At 46.2% G+C, this 12,319-nt stretch overlaps 1 protein-coding gene across 1 annotated transcript; it reads left to right on the forward strand.

The window, feature by feature from the left end:
- Positions 1 to 6,187: 6,187 nt before the first annotated feature.
- Positions 6,188 to 11,573, forward strand: LOC139254052 (probable G-protein coupled receptor 139). The gene is made up of 2 exons (XM_070873617.1): positions 6,188 to 6,239; positions 10,675 to 11,573. The coding sequence occupies exons 1-2, from the start codon at positions 6,188 to 6,190 to the stop codon at positions 11,571 to 11,573; spliced, it is 951 nt and encodes a 316-aa protein (XP_070729718.1).
- The last annotated feature ends 746 nt before the right edge of the window (positions 11,574 to 12,319 follow it).

Below are 12,319 nucleotides of genomic sequence, written 5' to 3' on the forward strand. Positions count from 1 at the left end.
TAAAGGCTGCAGCACAAAGGGCCATCTCCAGCAAATGTGTCAGAGAAATATGACTCACTGTGGTGATGAAGAGTCTGCAAATGGCCATGAATCCAGCGTGGATTATGAAGCGATAGTCAGAGAGGCAGCTCAGTCCCACGATGAGGTACACAGCATGTTTATCTGCACCACCGAGTGTTCCCCATTGAGGATGGAAGTCGCGATAAATAGCGTTCCAGTCTTCATGGAAGTGGACACGGGGGCGAGCCAGTCAGTGATGAATCAAGATGCCTTTGTCCCATAGCCTCTCAATCAGGCTGAACGACCCAAGTTGGTCCCGGTTCAGGCAAAGCTGCACACCTACACCAATGAACGTATCCCAGTCATTGGTAGTGCGGATGTCAAGGTAATCCATGATGGCGCGGTACACAAGTTACCCCTGTAGATTGTTGCAGGTGATGGACCAATGCTACTCGGAAGAAGGTGGATGGAGAAGAGGAAGATTTCATCCCTCTAGTGGTCGACGTCCCCGCATTCGGAGGCAAAGCAAGCCCCTGTCTGAGGGTGGACCCGGCACCAATAAGCAGACAGGAAGCAGAGAGTCGGGATAAACGGGTCCTTTTCAGAATGGCAGGCAGTGACTAGTGGTGCCGCAGGGCTCAGTGCTGGGACACCAGCTATTTACAATATGTCATGTATTCAACCAGCATTGTAACCCATGTATAAACTGACCTAAGTGGTACACCGTGAGAACACTGACCACTAGGTGGGAGACACTCCTAACCTGGACCTTCAGGTATAAAAGGGGAAGCTCCACCCACCTTCATCACTTAAGTGCTAAGGAATAAAGGACAGGTCACAGACTGACCTCTCAAGCATGGACCTCGTGTGCATTTATACTGTATAGTAAGGATGTATCAATGGCAACAAGAATCTGGGATTTAAACCACCCGAGCATGGCCACTAGCAGAACAGACGAGAGGTACTGTGTTAAGGAATGGTTGTGACAGAGATTCAACATTGTTAAAGCAGCACACAGTTCTCCAGGCAGACAAGGGCAGTCAGGCATGCCCCAACATGTAGTCGAACCCAGAGGGAGAGTTCGACAGAGACAATGGCAAGCTGAACAGCGATTCACGCCATTGCAAGGGAGAATGTGGCCAGTAATGGGGCCATCAACACCTGTTAATGGTGCACTCAAGGACAATAACAGGGGCAGTCAGGGACGATCAACTGGCAAGCGACCTTTTGTTTCAAACTGCAACTCATGCTGGAGGCGTGGAGGCACACACTCAGCCGGAGTTTGCAGAGATGAGCAAAATACCTGCAGAAATTGCAGAAATGGACACTGGGGGAAATCGCTGGAAGCTGAAGTTCAGCGAGTTCATGTGGAGCATGTATACAGTTCATACACCAGGACGCCACCGATAATGATGAAAGTGCTCCTCAATGGCATCCCAGTATCAATGGAGCTAGACACGGGGGCCAGCCAGTCCCTGATGGGTATCAAACAGTTCGATAAGTTGTGGGCATCCAAGGCCAGGAGGCCAAAATTATCGCCGATTGACGCACAGCTACAGACTTACACAAAGCAGATCATTCCGGTGCTAGGCAGCACCATGGTAGTCGTGACTTACAAAGATTCGGAGAACAGGTTGCCACTCTGGATTGTCCCGGGGGACGGTCCCGCACTACTGGGGAGGAGTTGGCTTGCTGTCATGAACTGGAAATGGGGCGATGTCAATGCAATTTCCTCTGTGGAGCGAGTATCATGCTCACAGATCCTGGACAAATTTGACTCATTATTTCAACCCGGCATCGGCACTTTCATGGGGACCAAGGTAGTGATTCACATAAACCCGGACACCAGGCCAGTACACCACAAGGCCAGAGCGGTGCCGTACGTGATGCGGGAAAAGATAGAAGGCGAATTGGACCGCCTGCTGAGGGAAAGCATCATCTCGCCAGTCGAATTCAGTGACTGGGCGAGCCTGATTGTGCCGGTGCTCAAGGCGGATGGGTCGGTCAGGATATGTGGTGATTACAAGGCCACCATCAATCGGGTGTCACTCCAAGACCAGTACCCGCTACCGAGAGCGGAGGACCTCTTTGCGACGCTATCCGGTGGCAAACTTTTTTCAAAATTGGACCTGACCTCAGCTTACATGACCCAGGAGCTGGCGAGTGAATTGAAGAAGCTGACCATCATCACGACACACAAGGGGTTGTTTGAGTACAACAGATGTCTGTTCGGGATTCGCTCGGCCGCCGCGGTCTTCCAACGAAATATGGAAAGCCTCCTCAAGTCAATTCCAGGGACGGTGGTTTTTCAGGACGACATCCTCATCACGGGTTACGATACTGAAGAACACCTCCACAACCTGGAGGAGGTGCTACGCAGACTGGACCGGGTAGGGCTGCGACTGAAAAAGGCGAAGTGAGTCTTCCTAGCTCCAGAGGTAGAATTCCTGGGGATGAGGGTAGCAGCAGATGGGATCAGCCCTACTGCGTCCAAGACGGAAGCGATCCAGAGAGCACCCAGACCCCGTAACACGACGGAGCTGCGTTCGTTCCTGAGGCTCCTGAACTATTTTGGTAACTTTCTTCCCAAATTGAGCACGCTGCTAGAGCCGCTACATGTGCTCCTACGTAAAGGTCATGAATGGGTCTGGGGGGACAGCCAGGAAAGGGCTTTTAATAGAGCACGCAATTTGTTATGTTCCAACAATCTGTTAACGCTATATGACCCATGCAAGAAACTTGTGTTAACGTGCGATGCGTCGTTCTATGGTGTCGGGTGTGTGATGCAGCATGTCAATGCCAAGGGTCAGTTACAGCCGGTAGCTTATGCCTCCAGGAGTCTGTCCCAGGCAGAAAGGGGCTTCGGGATGGTAGAAAAGGAGGCGCTCGCATGTGTATATGCGGTAAAGAAAATGCACCAGTACCTGTTTGGCAGGAAATTAGAGCTGGAGACAGATCACAAACCCGTAACGTCCCTTTTGGCCGACAACAAGGCCATAAATGCAAACGCATCGGCTCGCATACAGAGGTGGGCACTCACGTTAGCCGCCTATGACTACACAATTCGGCACAGATCGGGCACCGAAAACTGCGCCGATGCACTCAGCAGGCTCCCACTAGCCACCACTGAGGGGGCTACCGAGCATGGTGCTGAGATGGTCATGGCTGTTGAAGCTTTCGGAAGCGAAGGCTCACCCGTGACAGCCCGTCAGATCAAAGTCTGGACAAATAGAGACCCGCTATTGTCTCTAGTCAAGAAATGTGTCCTGAATGGGGACTGGGCAGCCACGTACAGGGCATGCCCTGAGAAATTTAAACCATTTCACAGGCGCAAGGATGAACTCTCGATTCAGGCCGATTGCCTACTGTGGGGAAACCGCGTAGTCATGCCCCAGATGGGCAGAGAGGTGTTCATCAGAGAACTCCACAATGAGCACCCGGGCATTGTCATGATGAAGGCAATTGCCAGGTCACACATTTGGTGGCCAGGGATAGACGCAGATCTGGAACTTTGTGTTCGCAGGTGCAACACGTGTGCCCAGCCGGGCAATGCGCACAGGGAAGCCCCCCTTAGCCCCTGGCCATGGCCCGCCAAGCCTTGGTCACGCATCCATGTGGACTACGCAGGTCCTTTCATGGGGAAAATGTTTTTGGTTTGAGTAGACACCTACTCCAAATCGATCGATTGTGACATTTTAAATTCAAGCACATCCTCTGCCACGGTAGAAAGTCTACGGGCAATGTTCGCCGCCCACGGTCTACCAGACGTCTTGGTCAGTGACAATGGCCCGTGCTTCACAAGCACTGAATTCCAGGACTTCATGGCAGGAAATGGAATTAACCATGTTAGAATGGCACCGTTCAAGCCGGCCTCAAACGGCCAGGCAGAACGAGCAGTGCAGATAATCAAACAGGGGATGCTCAGAATCCAAGGGGGTTCACTACAAACCCGCTTATCACGCCTCCTGTTGGCCTATAGATCCCGACCACACTCGCTCACAGGGGTTCCACCCGCAGAGCTACTAATGAAAAGGATGCTCAAAATCCGATTATCCCTTATACACCCCACCATGAAAGAAATTGTCGAGAGCAGGCACCAGTCACAATATGACTATCATGACAGGAATGTGAGGGCGCGATGAATTGATGTAAATGATCCTGTTTTTGTCCTCAACTACACTGCAGGGCCCAAATGGCTTGCAGGCACTGTGGTTGCCAAAGAGGGAAATAGGATTCTGATAGTTAAACTTACCAATGGACAAATCTGCCGCAAACATGTGGATCAAACAAAAAGGAGGTTCAGCAACCCCATAGAAGAAGCAGAGGAAGAACACGATATAGAGTTCACTCCACCACAGGTGACCGAACACCGGAACCAAAGGGAGGAGAGCCCAGTCACTGTGGGCAGTTCGGACAGGCCTGAGGCACCGCAAACAGCAGACACTCAGGCCAGCGCCCAACAACCGGAGCCCCAACTCAGGCGCTCTACAAGGGAGCGTAAACCACCAGAGAGACTCAACCTGTGATCCCAATAAGACTTTGGGGGTGGAGGTGATGTCATGTATTCAACGAGCATTGTAACCCATGTATAAACTGACCTAAGTTGTACACCGTGAGAACACTGACCACTAGGTGGGAGACACTCCTAACCTGGACCTTCAGGTATAAAAGGGGAAGCTCCACCCACCTTCATCACTTGAGTGCTAAGGAATAAAGGACAGGTCACAGACTGACCTTCTCTCAAGCATGGGCCTCGTGTGCATTTATACTGTGTAGTAAGGACGTATTAGTTAGGAATCTCAGAGCCAATCCTTTCCGACTGTTACACAAATGTGCCCCCAACTCCACTGGGGCTGTGCTGCTGGAGGAAGTGGACCAACACTGGGATGGTGTTGGGAGAATCCACAATGTTGACTGCTCGGGATGGATGGATCTCTGAATAAGATTATGATTATACAAGACTTCAATGTTTCGAGAGCATTTCATGGTGTTTTTGTGATATTTACAGAGTACTTATCTCAATGGTTAATATTTAAGCAATTTCCTTTGATTCCTTGGGATCAAACCTTTGCTTCTTTTATTATTCCTCCCCTCGATAAAGGAGATGCTTGACTGGGTAAGGTCATTCTTTACAAATAACCTGTTGTTCCTGTTCGAGTGTCAGATAATATAGACCGTCCCGGGAATGGAATTCCTGGACTGAAGTGGAAGGACTGTAATCTAGAGGGCTTGGAATGGAATTCCTGGACTGAAGTGGAAGGACTGTAATCTAGAGGGCTTGGAATGGAATTCCTGGACTGAAGTGGAAGGACTGTAATCTAGAGGGCTTGGAATGGAATTCCTGGACTGAAGTGGAAGGACTGTAATCTAGAGGGCTAGGAATGGAATTCCTGGACTGAAGTGGAAGGACTGTAATCTAGAGGGCTTGGAATGGAATTCCTGGACTGAAGTGGAAGGACTGTAATCTAGAGGGCTAGGAATGGAATTCCTGGACTGAAGTGGAAGGACTGTAATCTAGAGGGCCTAGGAATGGAATTCCTGGATTGAGGCTGGAGTTGTGTCACGTACGTGAGTCTCATTGATCCATTACAGGGATCATCACTCAGATACTGCCGTTTGGGAACATTTATTGATTGGGAATGTTTTGACCCTGATGGCCTGGGATCCAATGCATCAGAGAACAAGATTGCTGCAATCTGTCTTTTCATCTTTTATCCCTCCTTTGTTTCTGTCACTTTCTCATCTTTTGTTCTCAATTTTAATTCAATACAGGAATATAAACTATGTTATCTTTGTCCTCGGTATTTTATAGGTGGGTAAAAAAAATAGCACATTATCTCACTTTTAATTTAAAACTGTGTACTATACGGTGAGCTGGATTAAGTTGCAGTGAAATATTGTGGTGACAATGGTTCAATGAGTCTGTTTGTTCAATGTCTGTGATTAATGTCAGTTACAGTGATGCCTAATGATGTCATCGGGGATTTCCCTCTGCTCTATGTAAGGAGCTCCCTTCAATGTTTCACCTCACACAATCAGCAGGTCTTCTCCAGCATATATACCAGAAGTGAGTCACAGAAGGGAAGTCATGGTTGTGTCTCGCATCCCACCAGCGCCTCCCATGTCTGATGAATATCGAGCCATAGTTGCTAGTTAGCGTCTAGAGGAGAGGATAACAGGAGTATTGATGAAAATACAACGTATTTACTATCCTCTATTCGCTGCTTTTGGTGTTCCGAGTAAGTATCTATTTTCAGTTATTAAATATATAAACCATCTTTCACTGTAATATCATTCTTGCTGTATAACCGGGGATAATCAGTTATTAATGGTATTCAGGCTTTCAAAGTGTTGCATTTTGTTTACGTACATGTTGTTGTTTAAAAATACTGGTACATCCTCACTGCTGTTAGTGTATCTGGTACCTCGCTGTTAGTGTCCCTGGTACCTCACTGTTAGTGTATCTGGTACCTCGCTGTTAGTGTATCTGGTACCTCACTGTTAGTGTATCTGTTACCTCACTGTTAGTGTATCTGGTACCTCACTGTTAGTGTATCTGGTACCTCGCTGTTAGTGTATCTGGTACCTCGCTGTTAGTGTATCTGGTACCTCGCTGTTAGTGTCCCTGGTACCTCACTGTTAGTGTATCTGGTACCTCACTGTTAGTGTATCTGGTACCTCACTGTTAGTGTATCTGGTACCTCACTGTTAGTGTATCTGGTACCTCACTGTTAGTGTATCTGGTACCTCGCTGTTGGTGTATCTGGTACCTCGCTGTTAGTGTATCTGGTACCTCACTGTTAGGGTATCTGGTACCTCGCTGTTAGTGTATCTGGTACCTCACTGTTAGTGTATTTGGTACCTCACTGCTAGTGTATCTGGTACCACACTGCTGGTGTATCTGGTACCTCACTGTTAGTGTATCCGGTACCTCGCTGTTAGTGTCCCTGGTACCTCACTGTTAGTTTATCTGGTACCTCACTGTTAGATATCTGGTACCTCGCTGTTAGTGAATCTGGTACCTCACTGTTAGTGTATCTGGTACCTCGCTGTTACTGTATCTGGTACCTCGCTATAAGTGTATCTGGTAACTCACTGTTAGTGTATCTGGTACCTCGCTGTTAGTGCATTTGGTACCTCGCTGTTAGTGTCCCTGGTACCTCACTGTTAGTGTATCTGGTACCTCACTGTTAGTGTATCTGGTACCTCACTGTTAGTGTATCTGGTTCCTCACTGTTAGTGTATTTGGTACCTCGCTGTTAGTGTATCTGGTACCTCACTGTTAGTGTATCTGGTACCTCACTGTTAGTGTATCTGGTACCTCACTGTTAGTGTATCTGGTACCTCGCTGTTAGTGTATCTGGTACCTCGCTGTTAGTGTATCTGGTACCTCACTGTTATTGTATCTGATACCTCACTGTTAGTGTCCCTGGTACCTCACTGTTAGTGTATCTGGTACCTCACTGTTAGTGTATCTGGTTTCGCTGTTAGTGTATCTGGTACCTCACTGTTAGTGTATCTGGTACCTCGCTGTTAGTGTATCTGGTACCTCACTGTTAGTGTATCTGGTACCTCACTGTTAGTGTATCTGGTACCTCGCTGTTAGTGTATCTGGTACCTCGCTGTTAGTGTATCTGGTACCTCACTGTTAGTGTATCTGGTACCTCACTGTTAGTGTATCTGGTACCTCGCTGTTAGTGTATCTGGTACCTCACTGTTAGTGTATCTGATACCTCACTGTTAGTGTATGTGATACCTCACTGTTAGTGTATCTGGTACCTCACTGTTAGTGTATCTGGTACCTCACTGTTAGTGTATCTGGTACCTCACTGTTAGTGTATCTGGTACCTCGCTGTTAGTGTATCTGGTACCTCGCTGTTAGTGTATCTGGTACCTCACTGTTAGTGTATCTGGTACCTCACTGTTAGTGTATCTGGTACCTCACTGTTAGTGTATCTGGTACCTCGCTGTTAGTGTATCGGGTACCTCACTGTTAGTGTATCTGGTACCTCACTGTTAGTGTATCTGGTACCTCACTGTTAGTGTATCTGGTACCTCGCTGTTAGTGTATCGGGTACCTCACTGTTAGTGTATCTGGTACCTCACTGTTAGTGTATCTGGTACCTCGCTGTTAGTGTCCCTGGTATCTCGCTCTTAGTGTATCTGGTACCTCACTGTTAGTGTATCTGGTACCACGCTGTTAGTGTCGCTGGTACCTCACTGTTAGTGTCCCTGGTACCTCACTGTTAGTGTATCTGGTACCTCACTGTTAGTGTATCTGGTACCTCACTGTTAGTGTATCCGGTACCTCGCTGTTAGTGTATCTGGTACCTCGCTGTTAGTGTATCTGGTACCTCGCTGTTAGTGTCCCTGGTACCTCACTGTTAGTGTATCTGGTACTTCGCTGTTAGTGTCCCTGGTACCTCACTGTTAGTGTATCAGGTACCTCACTGTTAATGTATCTGGTACCTCACTGTTAGTGTCCCTGGTACCTCACTGTTAGTGTATCTGGTACCTCACTGTTAGTGTCCCTGGTACCTCACTGTTAGTGTATCTGGTACCTCACTGTTAGTGTATCTGGTACCTCACTGTTAGTGTATCTGGTACCTCGCTGTTAGTGTATCTGGTACCTCACTGTTAGTGTATCTGGTACCTCACTGTTAGTGTATCTGGTACCTCACTGTTATTGTATCTGGTACCTCACTGTTAGTGTATCTGGTACCTCACTGTTAGTGTATCTGGTACCTCGCTGTTAGTGTATCTGGTACCTCACTGTTAGTGTATCTGGTACCTCGCTGTTAGTGTATCTGGTACCTCACTGTTAGTGTATCTGGTACCTCACTGTTAGTGTATCTGGTACCTCACTACTGTCCATCACCGTGCTGTCGGCTATTGATTCTTTAAATGATATTGGTCCATCAAGATTGATATGTTCTATATTGAACTCAAGCAAAGATATTGGAAGAGACACTTTATTTCCCGAATTTCAGAATCCTCGCTCCACTGCACATTTGGATCAGATCAGAAGCAGGTTTTCTGCGTTTCGGGAACTTGTCACCAAATGACGACAGGTGATTTACCTGAATCAGTCACTGTGTTTCTCTCTCCTCAGATGCTGCCTGACCTGTTGATTATCTCTCGGATTTTCTATTTTTATTTCAGACGTTCATCATCCACAGTATTTTACTGTTGTGTTCACCGAATGCTCGCCATGTTTACTTACACACAGTGCGAAGAACAAATCCTGACAGATCATACACACCTTCTTAAATCACTGAAATATCTCCTATTTTCTATATTTCTATAAAGGTTATCCAGGGGTATCAGGTAAAAGCGGGGTATGGTGTTGAGATAGAGGATCAGCCTTGATCATATTGAATGGTGGTGCAGACTCGAAGGGCCGAATGGCCCACTCCTGGTCCTATTTTCTATGTTTCCATGTTTCGAATCATTCAGTTCCAGCCAGTGCCTCATTTTCCACATTCTCCAGTTCTGCATTACTGCCACTGCTTCTGATGGTTGGAACAGATTTATCCGGGTCATTTTCATTCTCACTCAATGCTCATTCAGTCAGATTTCCAGAAATTAATTTGCAATCTTTGTTTTGAGTTTACAATTGACTCTCATGTATGTCTGCCACAGCTCAGTGGGTCTCTCAGTGAGAATCGGAGTAATTCTCTATTGTACCCGGCTTTCATTCAGCATAAAGAATGTCAGCTGATTGTAACTGAAGTATTAATGATAAAGCAATCTTTTGATATTTTTTCATCTAATATACGATGCACAAGTTGGAAAGCAACATGTGAAAGAAAACAAGAATAACTCTTATCCATTTGTGTTCAGATACTTTACAGAAACATTGGGCAGCACTTTACCTGTGGAATAAGTCGTCCGATTTCGATGCTAAAACAAAGCATTTCGTTGGACATTCCCTGGTCAATGATAACCATTTATTTTATTCAGAGTCCATTCTTTGCCATGTTATTCGGAAATTCTTTCTTTCAATGAGCGACAATTTCAACAAAAAGGTGTAAAGCTCATTGTTCAATATACTTCCTGCAGCCCAGTTATCTTTCTAACTGCTGTACATTTGTATTTAATAACCTAACATCGTCATATTAGCTTCATACATTTTAAGTAGAACCACCTGTAATTATTGCAAGCCAAAATTGCAGTCGATGTTTATTTCTGTTACACTCACTTTCAGTTCTAATTAGAATCCATATCCTCAGCAGGAGCAAGAATACAATGAGCGTCTCCCTCCCTCTCCCCCCATCACCGCCCCCTCCCACCAACACAGCGGCACAGAAGCGAATCCCACCGCTCTCGGTGCTGACTGATCCCGGGACACGAAGGCTTCCTGAGAGGTTCTTGACCCGTGTGTCCCTGTTACCTTGGGCAGTGTTGTTGTCTGCTGAGCTAAAGGTAGATCTATCATTTAATGTCTCATTGATCAAACATCTGTTCATTTCATGTTGTCTTTATCCCCATTTCATTTATTGATTCCTTATTATTTTTGCAATAAACCCTGCATTCATTTCCTCAGGTAGGAGAATTAGATTATATCATTTCATGTCACTAATGATTTGCAGATTGCAGACCGAATCCCATCAATCTTCTGCTCTTGCTCCCAGCCTGATGTTTAATTTAACTGGTTATTTCCTTTCCTCACAGTGAACTTAGTGACGATAATGATCCTGTTCCGGGGAAAGTGTGGACTCTCCAAATGTGTCACTCGTTACCTGGTGGCCATGGCAACAGCGGATCTACTGGTCGTGATCCTGGATCTGATACTGAGGCACATTCCGATTCGTTATAGGGAACAGTTTATTTTCGTGTATTCCATCCCCCTGTGTAATATCCACGCCATCCTGCTCTATGCAGCCACAGACTGTTCTGTCTGGTTCACCATCACTTTCACCTTCGATCGATTTGTGGCCATTTGTTGCCAGAAGCTGAAAACTAAATATAGCACCGAGAGAACGGCGGCTGTGGTTCTGGGAACAGTGACTGTGCTGAGCTGTTTAAAGAACATACCCTGGTATTTTATGTTCACAAGTAGGTATGTGCTTGGTAACAACCCCTGGTTTTGTGATCTGTATTACACTAATTATACATCACTGGGCTGGGCAGTATTCGAACTACTTCATTATATTCTAACCCCGTGTGTCCCATTTATTCTGATCCTGCTGCTCAATGCTCTCACTGTCAGACACATTTTAATGGCCAGCAGAGCTCGCAGGAGACTCCGGGGTCACAGCAGTGGGGAGAGTCCCAGAGACCCCGAGATGGAGAGTCGCAGGAAATCCATGATTTTATTGTTTGTTATCTCGGGGAATTTCATCCTGTTATGGGCAATGTATATGGTGGCTCTTATGGAAAACCGGATTGGTTGGATTTCACATCCTGTATATATACCTATGTTTGTAACTGAACTGGGATACATGCTGCAGCAGCTGAGTTGCTGTACAAACACTGGTATTTACGCCGTGACACAGACTAAGTTCCGGGAGCAGTGGAAGAATGTGCTGAAATATCCCTTTGTTGTAATTGTAAAATGCATTAAACGATAAGAAGCAGCAGAGACTTTACAGCTTCAGAACTCAATGCCGCCAGATAATGGGGGGGAAATCCCGGTTGGGGGCTTCCTTCAGACAAATGCCTCCGACCGGAGGATATTTTACGTAAACCTTCGATTCCCATCCGAGACCTTCATTCCATGTGTAGCGTTAGGGAAATGGCCTTCCCCATACGTACAGTAAAGCTGGAGTCACATGGGCCTGAAGCACCAATCACGCTGCAGTATTCTCAGTGATAATAATGGCAACTCGCTTTTTCAGAGTTCCCATTATTATCAATGTGAATAAACACCTCAATATTGAAAAGCAACAGAATAAATTAAAAAACACATCGCATATTTAAAATTAATTGAAATTAAAGTCAATTAAATCTTTTGTTAAAAAAATGTTTTGGAATTTTTTTAACATGTTTCAATAAGGTTTAAAATAAATGATCCTTGGTGGAAAGGGTTTTTACTGTAAAAATATGTATTTCAGTTTATTTTTGATCTGTTTTAGAACTCTTACACTGGTAAAAGTAATGTATCGACCTGCTTTTACCTGGTTTAAGAGTTTGAAGGACATTCTCTGGGCATGATTTGGGCAAATGACCCAATCTCACCCACACAAATGGTCTTCTCCCCTGGATATGGAGAATCCATATGGAGAAATCTTTGACAGATCGGAAAAGCCGGTTTCCGGGGCATGTACACTTGGGCCTGACCTGGTGAGGCTGGAATTTAAGGCCCATTGTGTCCGAG

Source organism: Pristiophorus japonicus, unplaced genomic scaffold (assembly GCF_044704955.1).
Source record: "Pristiophorus japonicus isolate sPriJap1 unplaced genomic scaffold, sPriJap1.hap1 HAP1_SCAFFOLD_527, whole genome shotgun sequence".
Taxonomy (NCBI): Eukaryota; Metazoa; Chordata; class Chondrichthyes; family Pristiophoridae; genus Pristiophorus; species Pristiophorus japonicus.

Bases quoted from the DNA above. Each gene is read 5' to 3' on its own strand.
- LOC139254052 (XM_070873617.1), top strand. From the start codon at position 6,188: ATGAAAATACAACGTATTTACTATCCTCTATTCGCTGCTTTTGGTGTT. The intron at 6,240-10,674 runs GTAAGTATCTAT...CTTTCCTCACAG, and splicing joins CGCTGCTTTTGGTGTTCCGA to TGAACTTAGTGACGATAATG.